The sequence below is a fragment of the Carassius gibelio genome, chromosome A2 (assembly GCF_023724105.1).
Source record: "Carassius gibelio isolate Cgi1373 ecotype wild population from Czech Republic chromosome A2, carGib1.2-hapl.c, whole genome shotgun sequence".
Taxonomy (NCBI): Eukaryota; Metazoa; Chordata; class Actinopteri; order Cypriniformes; family Cyprinidae; genus Carassius; species Carassius gibelio.
In genome coordinates this window covers 3,759,990-3,779,336 of record NC_068372.1, presented here as the reverse complement: position 1 = coordinate 3,779,336, position 19,347 = coordinate 3,759,990, and the positions used below count along the sequence as shown (strand labels likewise).

The 19,347-nt window shown below is 43.6% G+C and overlaps 1 protein-coding gene across 4 annotated transcripts in view; it reads right to left on the bottom strand.

The window, feature by feature from the left end:
* LOC128022104 (phosphatase and actin regulator 1) overlaps positions 1 to 19,347 on the bottom strand; it is a 28,346-nt gene that overhangs the window by 2,095 nt on the left and 6,904 nt on the right. Inside the window, exons 1-11 of one of the 4 annotated variants that reach the window (XR_008185855.1) lie at positions 17,564 to 17,828; positions 16,002 to 16,166; positions 14,368 to 14,448; positions 13,307 to 13,387; positions 11,204 to 11,404; positions 7,182 to 7,368; positions 3,095 to 3,258; positions 2,807 to 2,963; positions 894 to 949; positions 660 to 721; positions 400 to 545 (exon numbers count right to left, since the gene is read on the bottom strand). Coding sequence is in view for 3 of the 4 variants with exons in the window: in XM_052609354.1 (XP_052465314.1) it covers positions 405 to 545; positions 660 to 721; positions 894 to 949; positions 2,807 to 2,963; positions 3,095 to 3,258; positions 7,182 to 7,368; positions 11,204 to 11,404; positions 13,307 to 13,387; positions 14,368 to 14,448; positions 16,002 to 16,166; positions 17,564 to 17,798 (1,530 nt within the window). In the remaining variant the exon portion in view is untranslated. Of the gene's footprint in view, positions 1 to 399; positions 546 to 659; positions 722 to 893; positions 950 to 2,806; positions 2,964 to 3,094; positions 3,259 to 7,181; positions 7,369 to 11,203; positions 11,405 to 13,306; positions 13,388 to 14,367; positions 14,449 to 16,001; positions 16,167 to 17,563; positions 17,829 to 19,347 lie in introns of those variants that run through there. The other 3 variants (XM_052609363.1, XM_052609354.1, XM_052609376.1) reach the window with 3 other exon arrangements.

The following is a 19,347-nucleotide window of genomic DNA, read 5'->3' as shown; positions in this document are numbered from 1 at the left end:
AACATATCAACAGATTCTGTAAATGTGTGTAATATATTGCACATATTGATGAAAATGCTCCTCTTCTAGAGTGATTCTTTCTAATTCTAGCTAACGATGTCTTTTCTGAGGTAAACGTGACATTATTGATCTCCAGCTGTTTTACTGAGGGTTGAATCTGTGCTTCAGGACTGATTTCTGATGCTCCTTCCTCTTTATTTGCTGCTGTAACTAGCAGTAAAGAGATGCTCGCTTCACTCCAGCATCTGTTTCATCAGCTGTGATTCCTGAATGGCGGGAGCTCCAGACCGAGTTTAGTGAAGTATCAGTAAAAGATCTCCGTTCACAATAACTCGGAGTATGTGGGAGCATCACTCATGACACATCTCAGCATCAGCTCGTCTGACCTGTTCATCTGACCTGACCTTGTCGGCCGCTGTGAGTCTGGTCCAGGGTTTGTCACTGCGTCTGTCGTAGTCCTGAGCGTCCGCCACCTCCACGTAATCACAGAAGCGGATCAGAATCTTAGCGTACCGCAGCTCCTCCACCGTCGGCCTCTGACTCAGCTGAAACACACACACACACACACACTCACTCAGAGCAAGAACACACACACACACAGAGCAAGAACACACACACATATACATATATATACACACACACACAAACACACATCATACCTTGCGTGAGAGTCTGTGTCTGATCTCTCTCTTCTCCTCCATCTGCTCCTGCTCATTACGAGCTGTGGGACAGGTCAGAGGTCAGAGGTCAGAGAAAATCATTCCTCTGTCTTCATGGTTATAGCTGTGGTGTGGACTCTGCTATTCTTTAATACTGAGAATGATGTTTGGAACGGCATCTTTATCATCTTTACTGTGAACGGGTCTCAAGTGTGTGTGTGGTTCAGGACTCACGTTTGAGGATGTTCCTCTGCTCCAGCTCTTCAGCCGTGGGTCTCTGACTCAGTCTCCTGTTCCACACACACACGCACACACACGCACGCACACACACACACGCGCACACACGCGCGCACACGCACACACGCGCGCACGCACACACGCGCACACGCGCACACGCACACACACGCGCGCACACACACGCGCGCACACACACACACACAAACACACGCGCACGCACACACACACACGCACGCACACACGCACACACACACACACACGGGGCCAAATGAAGGATTCTAGAGGTTAAAGACACTCCAGCTGAAAACAGGCAAACGTTTGAACCAACAGACATCACAATACTTCCCAAGTTCTCTGAAATGTCATTTTTAAATAAGCAAACCAGGCATTCTCTAAATAACTAGTTTGCATAAATGTATAGATCATAAATCTGAAGACTGGATAAAGCCAGGCTGAATATTCTTGCTTGATTTTGTTAACGTTAAAAGGTTTTTCGAGGAGATTTTAGAATTCTCTTTTTATCACTCGATGAATCAGAACGTGCTGTGAACAGACAGAAAATGTGTAAGTGTGTATTTTGGATGTTTTCTTTCCTGTGGTCTGAAAGAAACCATAATGTGGAAGAAGAATCGACCAAAATCTCAGAAACTGAGACAAACGAGTGTGTGAGTGTGTGTGATAGAGTGAGTGTGCGTGCGTGTGTGTGTGTGTGTGTGTGTGTGATAGAGTGAAAGTGAAGTGAAAGTGAAAGTGAAGTGACATTCAGCCAAGTATGGTGACCCATACTCAGAATTTGTGCTCTGCATTTAACCCATCCGAAATGCACACACACACACACACACACACACACACACACACACACACACACACACACACACACACACACTGTGAGCACACACCCGGAGCAGTGTTCATCATTTATGCTGCGGCGCCTGGGGAGCAGTTGGGGGTTCGATGCCTTGCTCAAGGGCACCTAAGTCATGGTATTGAAGGTGGAGAGAGAACTGTTCATGCACTCCCACCCACAATTCCGTCCGGCCCGAGACTCGAACCCACAACCTTTCGATTGGGAGTCCGACTCTCTAACCATTAGGCCACGACTTCCCACAAGAGTGAGTGAGTGTGAGTGTGTGTGTGTGATAGAGTGAGTGAGTGAGAGTGTGTGTGTGATAGAGTGAGTGAGAGTGTGTGTGTGTGTGATAGAGTGAGTGAGTGAGTGAGTGTGTGTGTGTGTGTGATAGAGTGAGTGAGTGTGTGTGTGATAGAGTGAGTGAGTGAGATTGTGTGTGTGTGTGTGTGTGTGTGATAGAGTGAGTGAGTGAGTGAGTGTGTGTGTGTGTGTAATTGAGTGAGTGAGAGTGTGTGTGTGTGTGTGTGTGTGGTAGAGTGAGTGAGTGAGAGTGTGTGTGTGTGTGATAGAGTGAGTGAGTGAGAGTGTGTGTGTGTGATAGAGTGAGTGAGTGAGTGTGTGTGTGTGTGTGTGTGACAGAGTGAGTGAGTGAGAGTGTGTGTGTGTGTGATAGAGTGAGTGAGTGAGAGTGTGTGTGTGTGTGATAGAGTGAGTGAGTGAGTGTGTGTGTGTGTGTAATAGAGTGAGTGAGTGAGAGTGTGTGTGTGTGTGTGTGATAGAGTGAGGGAGTGAGTGTGTGTGATAGAGTGAGTGAGAGTGTGTGTGTGTGTGATAGAGTGAGTGAGTGAGTGTGTGTGTGTGTAATAGAGTGAGTGAGTGAGAGTGTGTGTGTGTGTGTGTGTGTGATAGAGTGAGCGAGTGTGTGTGTGTGTGTGTGTGTGTGCGTGTATGTGTGATAGAGTGAGTGAGTGCGCGCGTGTATGTGTGTGTGTGTGTGTGTGTGTGTGTGTGTGTATATATGTGTGATAGAGTGAGTGTGTGAGTGCGCGTGTGTGTGTACCGGGTGAGTTTGGTGCCGATCAGCTGTCTGGACTGCAGTCGCTCCTCGTCCGTCTGAACAGGTAAGATGTTCTTCTCCTGCAGTTCTCTCGGAGACGGCCGGTTACTCAGCTTCACCGCCAGAGAGTCCTTCCTCAAGATCTTCAGCGCCAGAGTGCCTGAACACACACACACACACACACACACACACACACACACACAGCTCTGACTGCCTCATTGCAAAACGAGAACTAGAACAAAACAACGAGTCTGCCTCATCCCAGCAAACACAAACTGTCTCAAGACTGACTTGTAAAGAGCGAATCGTCGTCATCCTCCTCTTCCTCCTCCTCGTGCTCTTCATCCTTGTACATGCTGGGCAGGTCCTCGTAGTCAGACTCGTTGGGGATGTTCTCTTTATCATCATCACAGTCGATCACCACGGCCCGGAGAGGAGCGCTGTGAACCGCTGAGCTGCAGGGACAGACGTCACACACCTCATACATCCAGTGAACACGGAGACTTCAAACCTGACCAAGAGCTGTCAATTCATCAGTGAATTCATCAGTGACTCGCTCATACGGTCACCTACTGGTGTATCGGTGTAACTGCAGAAAGAGTCTGCGATGTCCAACCCCTCCGCGGTCACAGACTGAACACACACGAACACTTCAGCACGGTCAGACTCCAGCGCCTCAACTAATGGTCAGGATATAATACAAGACTCGGACTGAGCAATACTAACAGACTAATGATAATACTGTAAGTGTTTTTTCTCATTTACATCCTTCATCACTTTCTGAGGCAGAAGTCTCCAAACTCATCCTTTCTAATTACCCTACTACTTGCCCGCTTGATCCTATTCCATCTCATCTCCTTCAAGCCATTTCTCCTGCAGTGGTACCTGCACTCACTCACATCATCAACACTTCCCTCCACACTAGTGTTTTTCCCTCATCATTTAGACAGACACGTATAACTCCACTACTTAAGAAACCCAACCTCAACCCATCTCTTTTAAAGAACTACAGACCAGTTTCCCTTCTTCCTTTTATTGCAAAAACACTTGAAGGAGCTGTGTTCAACCAAGTCTCTGCCTTTCTCACACACAACAATCTCCTTGACAGCAACCAATCTGGCTTCAGAAGTGGACATTCAACTGAGACAGCCTTGCTCTCAGTTGTTGAAGCTCTAATGCTGTGTTCACACCAAACGCGAATAGAGCGTATAGCGCGAATTATTTCAATGTTAAGTCAATGCAAAGGCACGTTTACTGGCGTCTGGAGGTCTCGCGGCGCGAATGAGGCGTTTGGCGTGGCGCGAATGACGCGAATTGAGCGTTTGGCGCGATAGGCCACCTACTTTTCGCTAACAAGATAATGCGTTTATTCAGAGGACGTGTGCAGGAAAAAGTGGAAAAGACCCGAGTGCTTGATCAACATCAGCCATCTTGCAAACAGACAACCGCTAGCACTTGCCCCTCCCACAAGAAGCGGATTTCGCCTCAGACGCACATCAATTTCGCTTCAAACTTTTGCTTTCTACGCGCGTCTATTTCGCTCTAGACGCGCGAATGCATTCAAGATGTTCAAGCAGCAAACTAGACTTGGTAGATGCGAATTTGATGCTCTATTCGAGTTTGGTGTGAACACAGCATAAGACTGGCAAGAGCGGAATCCAAATCTTCAGTACTTATCCTGCTTGATCTGTGCGCTGCTTTTGACACGGTTAACCACCAGATCCTCCTATCAACCCCATTTCTTCCTGGATGATGGACCATCACCTTCAACTCAACCTTGCCAGGACAGAACTGCTTGTGATTCCAGCAAACCCATCGTTTCATCACAATTTCACCATCAAGTTAGGCACATCAACCATAACTCCTTCAAAAACAGCTAGAAGCCTTGGAGTTATGATTGATGATCAGCTGACTTTTAATTTTCCCTTTATTGCTAAAACTGTCCGATCCTGCAGATTTGCTTTATTCAACGTCAAGAAGATCAAGCCCTTTCTTTGGGAACATGCTGCACAACTCCTTGTTCAAGCTCTTGTTCTGTGGCTGGACTATTGCAATGCTCTCTTGGCAGGTCTTCCAGCCAATTCTATCAAACCTTTACAATTAATTCAGAAGACGGCAGCAAGATTAATTTTTAATGAGCCAAAAAGAATACACGTCACACCTCTGTTTATCAATTTGCACTGGCTTCCAATAGCTGCTCGCATAAAATTCAAGGCATTGATGTTTGCCTACAAAACTACCACTGCCTCTGCACACATTTACCTAAATTCATTACTTCAGACTTGTGTGCCTCTAGAAGCTTGTGTTCTGCAAGTGAACGTCGCTTGATTGTTCATCCCAAAGAAGCACAAAGTCACTTTTACAGACTTTTAAATTAAATGTTCCCTTCTGGTGGAATGAACTCCCCAACTCAATCCGAGCAGCTGAGTCCTTAGCCATCTTCAAGAATCAGCTTAAAACACATCTCTTCCATGTTTATTTCTTTTAATTTTGATGATTATAACTGACAACTAAGGAAAATCCCAAATTCACTATCTCAGAAAATTAAAATATAACTTAAGATCAATACAAAGAAAGGATTTTTAGAAATATTGGCCAACTGAAAAGTATGATTATGTACAGCACTCAATACTTAGTTGTGGCCCTTTTGTCTGAATGACTGCAGCAATGCGGCGTGGCATGGAGTGGATCAGTCTGTGGCACTGCTCAGGTGTTATGAGAGACCAGGTTGCTCTGATAGTGGCCTTCAGCTCTTCTGCATCCTTGGGTCTGACACATCACATCTTCCTCTTCACAATACCACACAGATCTTCTATGGGGTTAAGGTCAGGTAAGTTTGCTGACCAATTAAGAACAGGGATACCATGGTCCTTAAACCAGGTACTGGTAGCTTTGTCACTGTGTGCAGGTGTCAAGTCCTGTTGGAGAATGAAATCTGCATCTCCATAAAGTTGGTCAGCAGCAGGAAGCATGAAGTGCTCTAAAACTTACTGGTATACGGCTGTGTTGACCTTTGACCTCAGAAAACACAGTGGACCAACACCAGTAGATGACATGGCACCCCAAACCATCACTGACTGTGGAAACTTTACACTGGACTCAAGCAACGAGGATCGTGTTCCTCTCCTCTCTTCCTCCAGACTCTGGGACCCTGATATCCAAAGGAGATGCTAAATTTACTTTCATCAGAGAACATAACTGTGGTCCACTCAGCAGCAGTCCAGTCCTTTCTGAAGCGAGACGCTTCTGACGCTGTCTGTTGTTCAAGAGTGTCTTGACACAAGGAATGTGAAGCTGAAACCCATGTCTTGCATACGTCTGTGTGTAGTGGTTCTTGAAGCACTGGCTCCAGCTGCAGTCCACTCTTTGTGAATCTCCCCCACATTTTTGAATGAGTTTTGTTTCACAATCCTCTCCAGGGTGAGGTTATCTCTATTGCTTGTACACTTTTTTTCTACCACATCTTTTCCTTCCCTTCTCCTCTCTATTAATGTGCTTGGACACAGAGCTCTGTGAACAGCCAGCCTCTTTTACAATGACCTTTCGTGTCTTGCCCTTCTTGTGCAAGGTGTCAAAGGTCGTCTTTTGGACAACTGTCAGGTCAGCAGTCTTCCCCATGATTGTGTATCCTACAGAACTAGACTGAGAGAACATTTAAAGTCTTTGCAGGTGTTTTGAGTTAATTATCTCAGAGTGGGGCACCAGGTGTCTTCAATATTCAACCTTTTCACAATATTCTAATTTTCTGAGATACTGAATTTGGGATTTTCCTTAGTTGTCAGTTATAATCATCAAAATTAAAAGAAATAAACATTTGAAATATATCAGAATTAATATAATATACAAGTTTCACTTTTTGAATGGAATTAGTGAAATAAATCAACTTTTTGATAATATTCTAATTATAGGACCAGCACCTGTAGTTATATTACAAATTTATATTCATCCATTAACTCCCTTTACTCTTACCATTCCCTTAAAAATACATTTACTTCCGTTACATGTTGAATTTTAAACGTACATTTAAAATTAGAATGACTGCATTTTAAAAACTGTGAATTATTGCACTGTGTTTGATGGGCATGCATCTCTGAGTGAAGTCTGTGAAGCTATCAGGACTTTAAACATCACATGTATCTGATGATAGCACAAGCTGAACTGTACTCTCATGTCTAGGTCACCTGTCCCACTGCAGATACTCGGTGTCCTCTGTTATATCACGTGTGTGTTTCAGAGACTCTCATGATGTTCTGCTGTACAGTGATGAGAGCAGGTGTTTTCTGTGCACAGCATGCAGACGCTGGGATAATCAAATGCAATGCTGATTCTTTGCATGATGCATTCTAATGTATTAGATGGATGATTAGATGAGACGCACCTGTCGAGTCTCTGCATGGCGAGCGCCAGAGCCTTCTGCAGCTCGTCGATGATGCGGTCCGACGGGTGACTGCAGGGAGTGAACGAGAGCGCCGAGGAGGAGGACGAGTACAGCATCAGCTTCTTAGGAGGAAGAGGAGGAGACGGCTTTCCCTGCAGACACGACACCTTCAGCGTCTGACACGGGTCTGGACACACACACACACACCATCAGAAACACACATGATCCTCGGGGCATCAACCCCACACTCATCTGTGCACGAGATTAGATCCACTCGTGATCAATAACATTCTCATCAGCTGAAATATAATAAACATGAACTGAAAGATACAATATATGTGACCCTGGAGCATGAAACTGTATACATCTGAAGCTGAATAAATGATCTCTCCATTGATGTGTGGTTTGTTCGGAGGACAATATTTGTCTGAGATACAACTGTTTGAAAATCTGGAATCTGAGGGAGCAAAAAAATCTAAGTCGTTCATATGAAGTTCTTAGCAATGCATATTACTAATCAGAAATGAAGTTTTGATACATTTACAGTAGGAGATTTACTAAATATCTTCATTGAACACGATCTTTACTTAATATCCTAATGATTTTTGGCATACAAGAAAAATCAATAATTTTGACCCATACAATGACTTTTGTCTATTGCTCCAAATATACCTGTGCTCGGTGGTTAAACTGGCTTTTGTAGGGAGGGGGAGCCCTTATTTATGTTGGTCATCATTAAAAATAAATTGACTTAATGTGTTTTACACCAAAGGGGCTGTTTTTCCAGTATTCATGTGTAAGGTAAGGTTGAGGAGTTATTCAAACAAAGATAAATACTTTACAATTTTTTTATTATTTTTTACCTTTAATGTTAAGAAGCAGGCAACGGATTTCACCCTCGGAAAATGAATGAAATTGAACATGTTTGAAAATATTGGTTGGCAAATATGTAAACATCTTTTTAAACAAGAAAATTATGTTGATTTGAGATAATCAGGGCCAATTTCTTTGGCAGTTATATTGTATGTTATATTTTATTTATAATTTGGGGAAGTCGTGGCCCAGTGGTTAGAGAGTATAACTCCTAACCCTAGGGTTGTGGGTTCGAGTCTCGGGCTGGCAATACCAAGACTTAGGTGTACTTGAGCAAGGCACTGAACCCCCTACTGCTCCCCGGGCGCCGCAGCATAAATGATGAACACTGCTCCGGGAGTGTGTTCACAGTGTGTGTGTGTGTGTGTGTGTGTGTGGACCCACTAACTTTACGAGCATCAAAGAGGACACAGTCTCGTTTTAGCCTAAATTAATTAAAGTTTGTCGTTAATATTGCTATAGCTTCTTATATTTGTAATTCTTGTTCTTTTCTAAATACTGTTAATTGAAATGATTTGTTGTGGAGTGAGGGGAACTAAAATAGCCTAGCGGTCCTTTTAAATTTCCCGGAAGCTGAACAGTTTTCATTTGCTATATTAACCTCAGAATAACTCTAAGAATGAAATTTGGAGTCCAACTTTCGGACGCATACGTCAGATACGTCGGGAACAAGAAAACATTTGGATTCGTGCCGAAAGAGAGAGGTAGGCATCAGCTTCACCTTAGATTAATTTGTTTTTGGATTGAGGTTTTTATAGCCTAAACTAATAACTGTTTTTTATAATGGGTTTAAACATTTTGCTTTAGATTACAGGCATTTTAGTCTTTATTATTTCGGAAGTAATACAGCTAATAAAATGCGACGTGAGCCACATTTGACCTCAAAACGCAATCTTATAATGTTTTTTTTTTTATTATTTGAACAATGCACAGAAAATGAACAGAAACATTAAAATATTGATTCTGCTCGGAGTGAACCCATTGATTTTTTTTTTCCCGTTTTCAAGCCCTGCTAAAAACTGAAACTGTTGATGCTGCAACTTTACACTTTGGAAAAGTTATATATATATATATATATTTTAAATATGAGCAGGCCTACAGGCTGGGATTGATAATGCTGCACTGTAATCATTGTTATTTATTTATATTTTTCATTATATTTTATTATATGATATTGGTTTGAGACAGAGTATTTAGTGGAGAACTTTGCAGCAGTATTTTATTTCTTATTCATTTTTTATTTCATTTATATTTTATTAAAAAGTATTTTAAAAAAGTGTAAACAAATTGTAAAAAAAAAAGGTTTATAGTAATAAACAACCTGCAGTTTAATGTTTGGATTTTTTTCCATTACTGTACCGAAAATTAACAGAACCGTGACTTTAAAACCGAGGTACGTACCGAACCGCCATTTTTGCGAATCGTTACACCCCTAAGGGACAGAAATCTCTCAGCTTTCATTACAGTATCTTTGCAGGGTTTCTGCAGGTTGACTAATGGTGCATTTAAGACAACTGAAGGAATAAAATACAGAATAAAGTTCTCTAAATGTAAATGTCTAGGAGTTTGAAATACAACTTCAAACAGATCTCCACTCCTTTAATTAATCTTCTTGAATAAAACCCCTCAAGGCTTGAGTCTATGTTCTGTAAACAGAGCTGCTCTTCTTCACTGTTTCTGTCATGTTTCCACTTCAAAGCATTCCTGAATCACAACACATTTAATGGAGAAACTAAATGACATTTCTGCAAAATTGTATGTGTGAGTTTATGATTTAAACAAGAACAAATATCTGCCAATAAATCACAGAAAAAACAACTTAATTCTAGGGAAAAACACATTTTCACTCCCCAATGACAGATAATTATTCTTGTTTTAAGCCTAAACTGATTTCATTTTGTTCACTTCCAGTCTTATTGGTTTGAAACTTTCGAAACGATTGTGTTTGTGTCTCACCTGTGCTGTGATTGGTCAGTCTGGAGCAGGTCTGTCTCACCTGTGCTGTGATTGGTCAGTCTGGAGGTGTGTATGTCTCACCTGTGCTGTGATTGGTCAGTCTGGAGCAGGTCTGTCTCACCTGTGCTGTGATTGGTCAGTCTGGAGGTGTGTGTGTCTCACCTGTGCTGTGATTGGTCAGTCTGGAGCAGGTCTGTGTCTCACCTGTGCTGTGATTGGTCAGTCTGGAGTTGTGTGTGTCTCACCTGTGCTGTGATTGGTCAGTCTGGAGCAGGTCTGTGTCTCACCTGTGCTGTGATTGGTCAGTCTGGAGTTGTGTGTGTCTCACCTGTGCTGTGATTGGTCAGTCTGGAGCAGGTCTGTGTCTCACCTGTGCTGTGATTGGTCAGTCTGGAGCAGGTCTGTCTCACCTGTGCTGTGATTGGTCAGTCTGGAGGTGTGTGTGTCTCACCTGTGCTGTGATTGGTCAGTCTGGAGCAGGTCTGTGTCTCACCTGTGCTGTGATTGGTCAGTCTGGAGTTGTGTGTGTCTCACCTGTGCTGTGATTGGTCAGTCTGGAGCAGGTCTGTGTCTCACCTGTGCTGTGATTGGTCAGTCTGGAGTTGTGTGTGTCTCACCTGTGCTGTGTTTGGTCAGTCTGGAGCAGGTCTGTCTCACCTGTGCTGTGATTGGTCAGTCTGGAGCAGGTCTGTGTCTCACCTGTGCTGTGATTGGTCAGTCTGGAGGTGTGTGTGTCTCACCTGTGCTGTGATTGGTCAGTCTGGAGCAGGTCTGTCTCACCTGTGCTGTGATTGGTCAGTCTGGAGCAGGTCTGTGTCTCACCTGTGCTGTGATTGGTCAGTCTGGAGCAGGTCTGTCTCATCTGTGCTGTGATTGGTCAGTCTGGAGTTGTGTGTGTCTCACCTGTGCTGTGATTGGTCAGTCTGGAGGTGTGTGTGTCTCACCTGTGCTGTGATTGGTCAGTCTGGAGCAGGTCTGTGTCTCACCTGTGCTGTGATTGGTCAGTCTGGAGTTGTGTGTGTCTCACCTGTGCTGTGATTGGTCAGTCTGGAGCAGGTCTGTGTCTCACCTGTGCTGTGATTGGTCAGTCTGGAGTTGTGTGTGTCTCACCTGTGCTGTGATTGGTCAGTCTGGAGCAGGTCTGTGTCTCACCTGTGCTGTGATTGGTCAGTCTGGAGGTGTGTGTGTCTCACCTGTGCTGTGATTGGTCAGTCTGGAGAAGGGTTTGGGCGGCAGGGCAGGAGGCTGTTTGTGGATGAGCTGAGGTTTGGCCGGTGGCTCCTGAAGGTCACTGGGGAAGGTGACGGTTTTCTTGGGAGGAAGTGTGAGCGACTTGAGCGTGTTTTCCTGAGCACGGAGTCCACCGTCCAGAGCCGCACGGAACTCAACAGTGGCTGAAGAACAAAGCGTTCATCACCATTAGAAACACGAGGAACATCTGTCTCATGAGACTCTAATGCCTGCTAACTCTGAGGAGAAAGAGGACGATCTGAGCTGGACACAGCCGATCAAAGCACATTACTCCGCTCATGAAGCACCTCGTTATCTGAGCTGAACTCATTAAAAACAGCCAGCAGCTAAAGCAGCGATTTCATGCTATGTTATAGCTTTCATGTGCTGTAATTATCTTCTGAAGGTCTTCAGTCCCATCATCACACTACACACAGACACGATCACTCTAATCAGATTTAAGCATTTTCCTTCATCAGATATTAGTTTTGTAGAATCTGCTCCACAGATAAAGGGTAAACAACAAACACATCCAAAAACGTGTGAGATGACAATGAGAGTGAGAATAGTGAGACATTTTCTGCAGAGTGGTTTACTTAATCTTTCCAACCTGGCAACCATTTGCACACACTCTCTCTTCATTACATAAGAGAACACACACACACTCACACACATGCTCACTCACTCACATGCACGCACGTTCCCTCACGCTCACTCGCATGCACTCACTCACATACACACACACGCACACACTCATTCACTCGCTCACACACTCACTCGCTCGCTCATATACACACACACATGTACACACTTACTCACACGCGCGCTCACTCACATGCGCGAACGCACGCTCACTCAGAGGCACGCTCACTCACACACACACGCACACTCTCACACGCACACACGTGCACGCACACACTCACACGCACGCTCACACACAGACACTCGCACACACTCACTCACGCACGCTCACTCTTACAAACACTCACACGCACAAACGCACACACACACTCGCATGCTCACTCACACGCACGCTCACACACACATATGCACTCGCGCGCACACTTACTCTCGCATTCACACACACCTCACATTCTGTCACACACTCACGAAAACACTCATGCACCTCACATTCTCACACACGCAAACACTCGCGCGCACAATTACTCTCACATTCAAACACCAAATCACATTCTCTCACACACTCTTGAAAACACTCACAAACACCTCACATTCACACACACCTCACATTCTCTCATGCACTCACGAAAGTACTCACACACACACACCTCACACATTCACACACTCATTCACACGCACACTCACTCGCAGACATGCTCACTCACTCACACACACTCACTCACTCAAACACACATACACACGCACACACACAAACACACTCGTATGCTCACTCACTCGCACGCACACTAACATGCACACATTCACACTCGCACACACACACGCTCACTCAAAAACAGACTCACTCGCACACACTCACACACACACTCACACACACGCACACTAACACGCACACATTCACACTCACTCGCTCACACGCAAGCTCACTCAAACACAGACTCACTCGCACACACTCACATACACACACGCACTCACTCATTCACAATTACACGCACACTCACTCGCGTACACACTCACTCACACTCGTAAGCTCACTCACTCGACCGCTCACACTAACACTCACACACTCACTCACTCATGCACACACGCTCACATACACACTCACTCGCACGCTCACTCACACGCACTCGAACACGCACACACACGCACGAATGCAAACTCACACACACACACGCTCACATACTCACACTCATGCACTCACACACACACACACACACACACACGCACGCTCGCTCACACACGCACACTCGCTCACACACACACTCACACACACGCTCGCTCACACACACACGCTCGCTCACACACGCACGCACGCTCGCTCACACACACACGCTCGCTCACACACGCACGCACGCTCGCTCACACACACGCTCACTCACACACACGCTCACTCACACACTCACACACTCTCACACACACACACTCACCGGTCCTCTGTCTGTCCTCTGCGGTCCTCTCACAGTCAGACAGCAGTCTGTTCTCTGGGGTCACAGCCGTAGCTCTGGAGTCTGATCCAGAACAAACACACCTCAATCAGATGCATTTCTGCACATTAATAATCCGAGCTGCTTTTATAATTTCAGCAGGATATTCACATGAACTAACAGACATCATTTAGTAATAACATTTTATTTTAACCTTTTATTTTGAACACTTAAATAAGAAAGACCATTTCTGCCACTGGATTACATATTTTTTAAGTAACTGTGACTTTTAATCTCACAATTTTTTTGCTGTATTCTGAGTTTACATCTCACGGTTGATGTTTTTTTTTCTTTTTTTGATTGGCTGACTCTGCGTGTCCAATAATACTACACGTGGAGCTCTCTGGAAAGAGTTATGAGATGAAGCGAGCTAACGGTGAAGAGTGCTGTCTCTGGTCTTCTACTCAGATCTGCTCTTCCAGACGATCACAGTTACTGATCTCAGAACTGCAGCTCTGTTTCTGCTTTCATCATACAAGAGCAGAAAGAAGAAATAGATTCCTCTTTTAGCACAAAGGAAATGCAGAGTTCTGAAACGTACAGCATGTTTTTCTAGCACAGTGACTGCTCATATGTCAAAAGATCAGGGAGAATCAGATTCTGTTTGTTATTAAAACTATAAAGAATTCCTTAGGGAAAGCGAGGAATCAGTAGACATTATATTTCTAAATGTATAATAAGGTCTATATTATTGTATTTCAAACTGTCTGAATATGATGCATTTATTAGCCACGCTGTGCAAGTGCCCTACATAAACACTGTGATGCGATGCATTATGAAACATTACTAAAAATAAAACAAAAAAACGTACCATTAGAAACTTCAAAGTAGCCCATAATTCATCTTCTAAAATTACTTCATTTGGAAGAAATGTGCAGTTACAAACGCAGTTAGTACGAACATCAGTTTTGGTCTTTAGCTGCGGCTCAGAAGGACTACATGCGTGATGTGAACATGTTTTTAACGTGTGTTAATGTCAGATTTGAGATAAACAGAAACAGAACCTTTCTCAAAGATCTCCTTCAGCACTCCTCGCTTGATCAGCTCGTCTCGGCTCTGACGCACAGACATCTTCCTCTCCAGAGCTGAAAACACACACAAACCCCAGGTGAAGAACATCAGGAGCGCTCAGCGGTTCCTCAGATGGTGTGTGTCCTGATCCAGATTCAGTGTGTGCTACAGTAGATGTGTGTGGAGCGCTGATCTGGAGTCAGTATGGGTCGTGTGAGGATATAAGCTTCTAGAGAACAGTGTTCACATCCAGTTTCTCTCTCAATCAGTGAAGTGATTATTATCATCCATCTAAACCTCTCACTGGAGACCACGACAAGAGCAAAGCACGTCAATCATTTTTGATATCTGCATTTCTCTGAATGACAAACATTATCAAACTTTACTGTTTATACACTCTGTCTACTACATTCTCCTTCAATCGTCTGATTGATACTTGAGGTTTTTATGCAGCCGAAGCTCTTTTAGTTTAATTCTGTAATTCTTCTGGTGTCAGATCTCTCCTGATTGTGATCAAGTAAAGGTCAGAATAAGGTCAGTAATATCTCCAGATGAACTCTTCCTGGTTGATCTGTGAGGCTTTATAAAGTCAGTTATCAGACAGATGTTCACACTGCAGTCACTTGAGAATTATTCCCTCTGAACAGTTCTGAGGTTAAACCAGCTATGATTATTAATGAATATAATCATCTCAGATGAGTCTCAGCTGAACATCTGATCTCAGACTCAAGCGGCTCCTCACTCGTGTGTAAATATTACTAGTAATCATCACAATGCTTTTGATTCAGTATTTTACATTCATGATGTGCTGATGATTTTTGACTTTTGCATTATTGAGACACTGTTTTCCAAATGAATGTTGTTCAGTGCTTTGACGCAATGTATTTTGTTTAAAGCACTATATAAATAAAGGTGATTGATTGATTGATTGATTGATGAGTTCTCCTGTTTTTCAGTTTTGTGCCGTCACTGAGAGAGCAAACGTTCTTCTCATTTATTCCTGGACTCATGTGTAAGTGTGTTATGATGCAGAGGTAATCTCACACACACATAACGTGATCAGAACAGGCCGGCTGTGCACACACATCTGTCCTCTGATGAAGGACAGATCTTCCTCCTCACTCAGACGCTGACTGCATACATCTACCTCTAATCTTCATCTCACACTGACAGATGTTTGTTTCAAGCGTAAACTCACTTCACTCTGTTCAGTTACTCAATCTTGCATCTCCAGCATCTGTCTCTTGATTTAAGGAGGTTTAGATATTTGTACAAAAAAAACGAGACAAGAACACTGAGGAAGAGATTCATGCTTTGCAGTGTATGCAACGTTTAAAGCCACGACTTTATGAATTAAAGACTTCTGCTCCAGTTTAAGGCCTTCATTTGTGGAAGGATGAATCCCATGAACACACTACACTCAGACACAGAAGATGACCAAAGCAGGAGAAATTAAATACAAGCCAGTCTTTTTCAAGATTAGTGAAACCATACAGTGCATGAACTGATTCAATCTGAAAGCAATGCAAGTCACTGTGGATGAAAGCAGCTGCCCAACACATGAATCTAAATGTACATATTATTATGCATTTGTCTGAATATTAAACAGAAATAGAACAGCATGTACCGGTTGACCTCTGCTTGAACTTCTCGCTCTGCTTCTTCCTCCACTTCCAGGGTTTGAAGAGGCGTCCCAGAGTGGCAAACCTGCTCCTGCAGTGGATGGGTGCCGCGTGTGATCCGGACACCAGGGACTCGGGGTGGATGGAGGCCAGTTTCTCCACCTCCTCTGCTGTAGAGGAACACAGAGTCTCAAGATGATGATGCTCTAGAACAAACAGCTTCGGGCTCTACATTGTCTCTCATTTTGTGCCAGTGTGAGTAATGCAGAACAGAAGTAGGTCAAATACAGTGAAGACGCACAGTACTGACACACATCACACACACTTCCACTACAGCTCCACCTGAACACACACACAGCTCGAGAGAAGACTCAACGTGACGAGCAGGGCATTTATAGCTCATCCTAATCACATTAACACGTGTGATGCACATTAATCAAAGAGGATTAAACAGTGGATTATTATGACGGCATGTTTGCTGATGGACACACAGCAGTCATCATCCATCTCGAACGTCTCGTGAGAAGAGAGGAACATGCTGCACACTTTGACCTGAGACTTCACCGAGACTCACGACTGGAGGATGAACTGATCAAACCACAGACAGACGATCATCTCAAGAAGCTGTTCACACGCTCACTGCTCAAAACCAGCTTCTGTTGGATCACTATAGATCACTGTCTGGATGAACTAACGTGTTCACAAACCCCTTCAGACACACACAACTGCAACACTTCAAGCACACGCTTTTAAACGAACACTCAGACACTTACAGAACAAGTGATTCTCCCCAAACCAGCCTGAACCAGTTAACCCTTCCCTAAACACAGTCTGTGTGAATTCAACACTGACTGAATTGAGTATTGTGATGTACTTCAGAGCAAATTTTGACTTCCAAGAATAAAAAATGTTTTCCCCTCTGGATCATCTTGCATGAATTGATTGTTCACCACGAGACAAGTATTGTGTGTTAAATTACAGAGAGTCAATTTTGATTCCAGACACATTTCAATCTCAGTATAGAGTTGTTTACACGTCGCTGATTGAGTTGACCAATGACAATGAAACAACACACACCTGACTTTGAAACTATTTTCCTAGAATATGCAAGACTTCAGATCATCACCCACTACAGTAAAATAACAGTGCAGTAAATGCTGAAACTATTTGCACTATAAACCAATAGGTGTAATTTACAATAATAATAAAAAACAATATGCACATGTGTGCAAAAATAGAACCAAAAACGAATCCCTTGTGAACGGCTCTTTTGGCAGCGTTCACACACAGAAATGCTCCAAACCGGTTTCAGTCCTGCTCTTTAAACACACCTTATTAAAAACGCAACGCTCCTGGCGCTTTACGCGACGCATGTGCGTCAGTCACGTGTGTACATGAGGACAATAAGCAATAACTAAGAACAGAGAACTCAAGAACGCGTCCTAAGACGCAACATGCATAGGCTACTGTTGTAAACCAAAGAATTAAAGAAGTTGAACGCGGATCCCAGGAGCGCGTCCTGTGCGAACAGCGCTGTCCGCTCGCGTCGCGTCGCGTCGTTACTCACCGTGCTGCGCGTGGCTGCCGCGGCTGCAGTTGCTGCATATGTGTTTGATCTCTTTACCGATGTGGCAGTGAATCATGAAGGGCATGTTGTTGTGATGCTGCTGTGCGAGATTCTTGTTCTCCTTCCTGTAATTCGGAGACATCATCCTGATCAGACTGAAGCCCTTGTTCTTCGGCGTCTCCATCGCGTTCCTGCCCCAGATGCCGTGCATGACTGTGTGATCCGCCGTGGACATGATGATGATGATGATGATGATGATGAACGCGCTCCAGTCTCGAGATCAGCTGAGGGAACGCCCCCTGTGGAGCACACACTGAACTGCAGCAGGGCCGTGTCTCAATCCCAGCGAGCTGCCTGTCTGTACTGCACTTCTGAGCCCTAGAGATACCAGAACACGGTGTGGGGCTGCAACTAGGTCTGATGCACAGCTAATGAAACACTACAGTGATGTAACACACACACACACACACACACACACACATTATGATATACACATTATGAGCTGAATTATTCTGACGCCACTGCCGAATACCCAAACGTGTTCACCATACTAACATACAGTCCTGCTGTTTCTGCAGCATGTGAAGTCTCAGTATGCATGGAGTACATCTGCTGAAATGTGCAGTACACTACTGTATCCACAGAGCAATGTTCTTGACTTGACCTTCTGTTTCCAGTGCATCAGCTGTGATTATTTACATCTTGTTTGACAGACCACACAAAACTGGGTAAAAATGTAAAATGATCTGATCTAAACAATCAATTTAACATTAAAGTATTGAGATCATTTGTAAGAGTTTGAAGCATTTATTGCTATATACTGCCTCCAAACAGTGCTATTCTAACCTTTTAAATTATAGCATGATAGCATACCACTTGACCTCATCATGTCCATGTTTAATTTGTTTGGTGGCATTCTAGTTATCATAAATAAACATTTTAATTTATGTTAAATGTCATTTCAGACATCTAAATTGTAGTGGTGGCCAAATCCTTTATAAAATCTATCTCTTCTCCGAACATCTTCTACATTTCTAAATATTCTAATATTGACGAGACTTGTTCGTCGTGCCGCTGCATTCTGAATCATTTGTAGAGGTTTGATTGTGCTTGATGGAAGTCCAGCCAGAAGAGCATGCAGTAGTCCAGCCTAGAAATGACCAGGACCTGGACAAGAAGTTGTGCAGCATGCTCCGTTAGAAAGGGCCTGATCTTTCTGGTGTTGACATGTGAGGTTAAATGTTATAATGAAATGATACTAAAATGGTGTCTGCAATACAATTGCATGTGTAAATGAAGTCAAGTTGGTTGCCTGATTTGTGATTGCTTGTGATGGTTGGCCATCTGAGAAGGAATGAAGCTAGGAGTGAATGGAAGTCCGCAGCACCTCCATGACTCAACAAAACCAGCCATGAAGACATGATTCAGCATGAGTCACCGTCTCAAACATGAGCTCTGCAGACATTTAAGAAAGACACCAAACCCTGTCTGTACATACATGCAGAAGAGTAGATATTAAACTCAGTTAATTAGGTAGCTGCTTTATGGGTGTGTGCACTCTTAGAAATGTTCTTTATTGGCATTGATGCCTTCATAAAGAACCTTTAACATCCATGGAATGTTAAAAACATAGGAATTTTTTTTTTATGGTCTTAACATTTAGGAAAAAATGGTTGTTTCTATTGTCTCCATCGAAAACGAGCTGACCACATGTAAATTCACACACACTCCGAAACACACAACGCAACAGACTATATACTGTACATATTTAATTAAAACACACT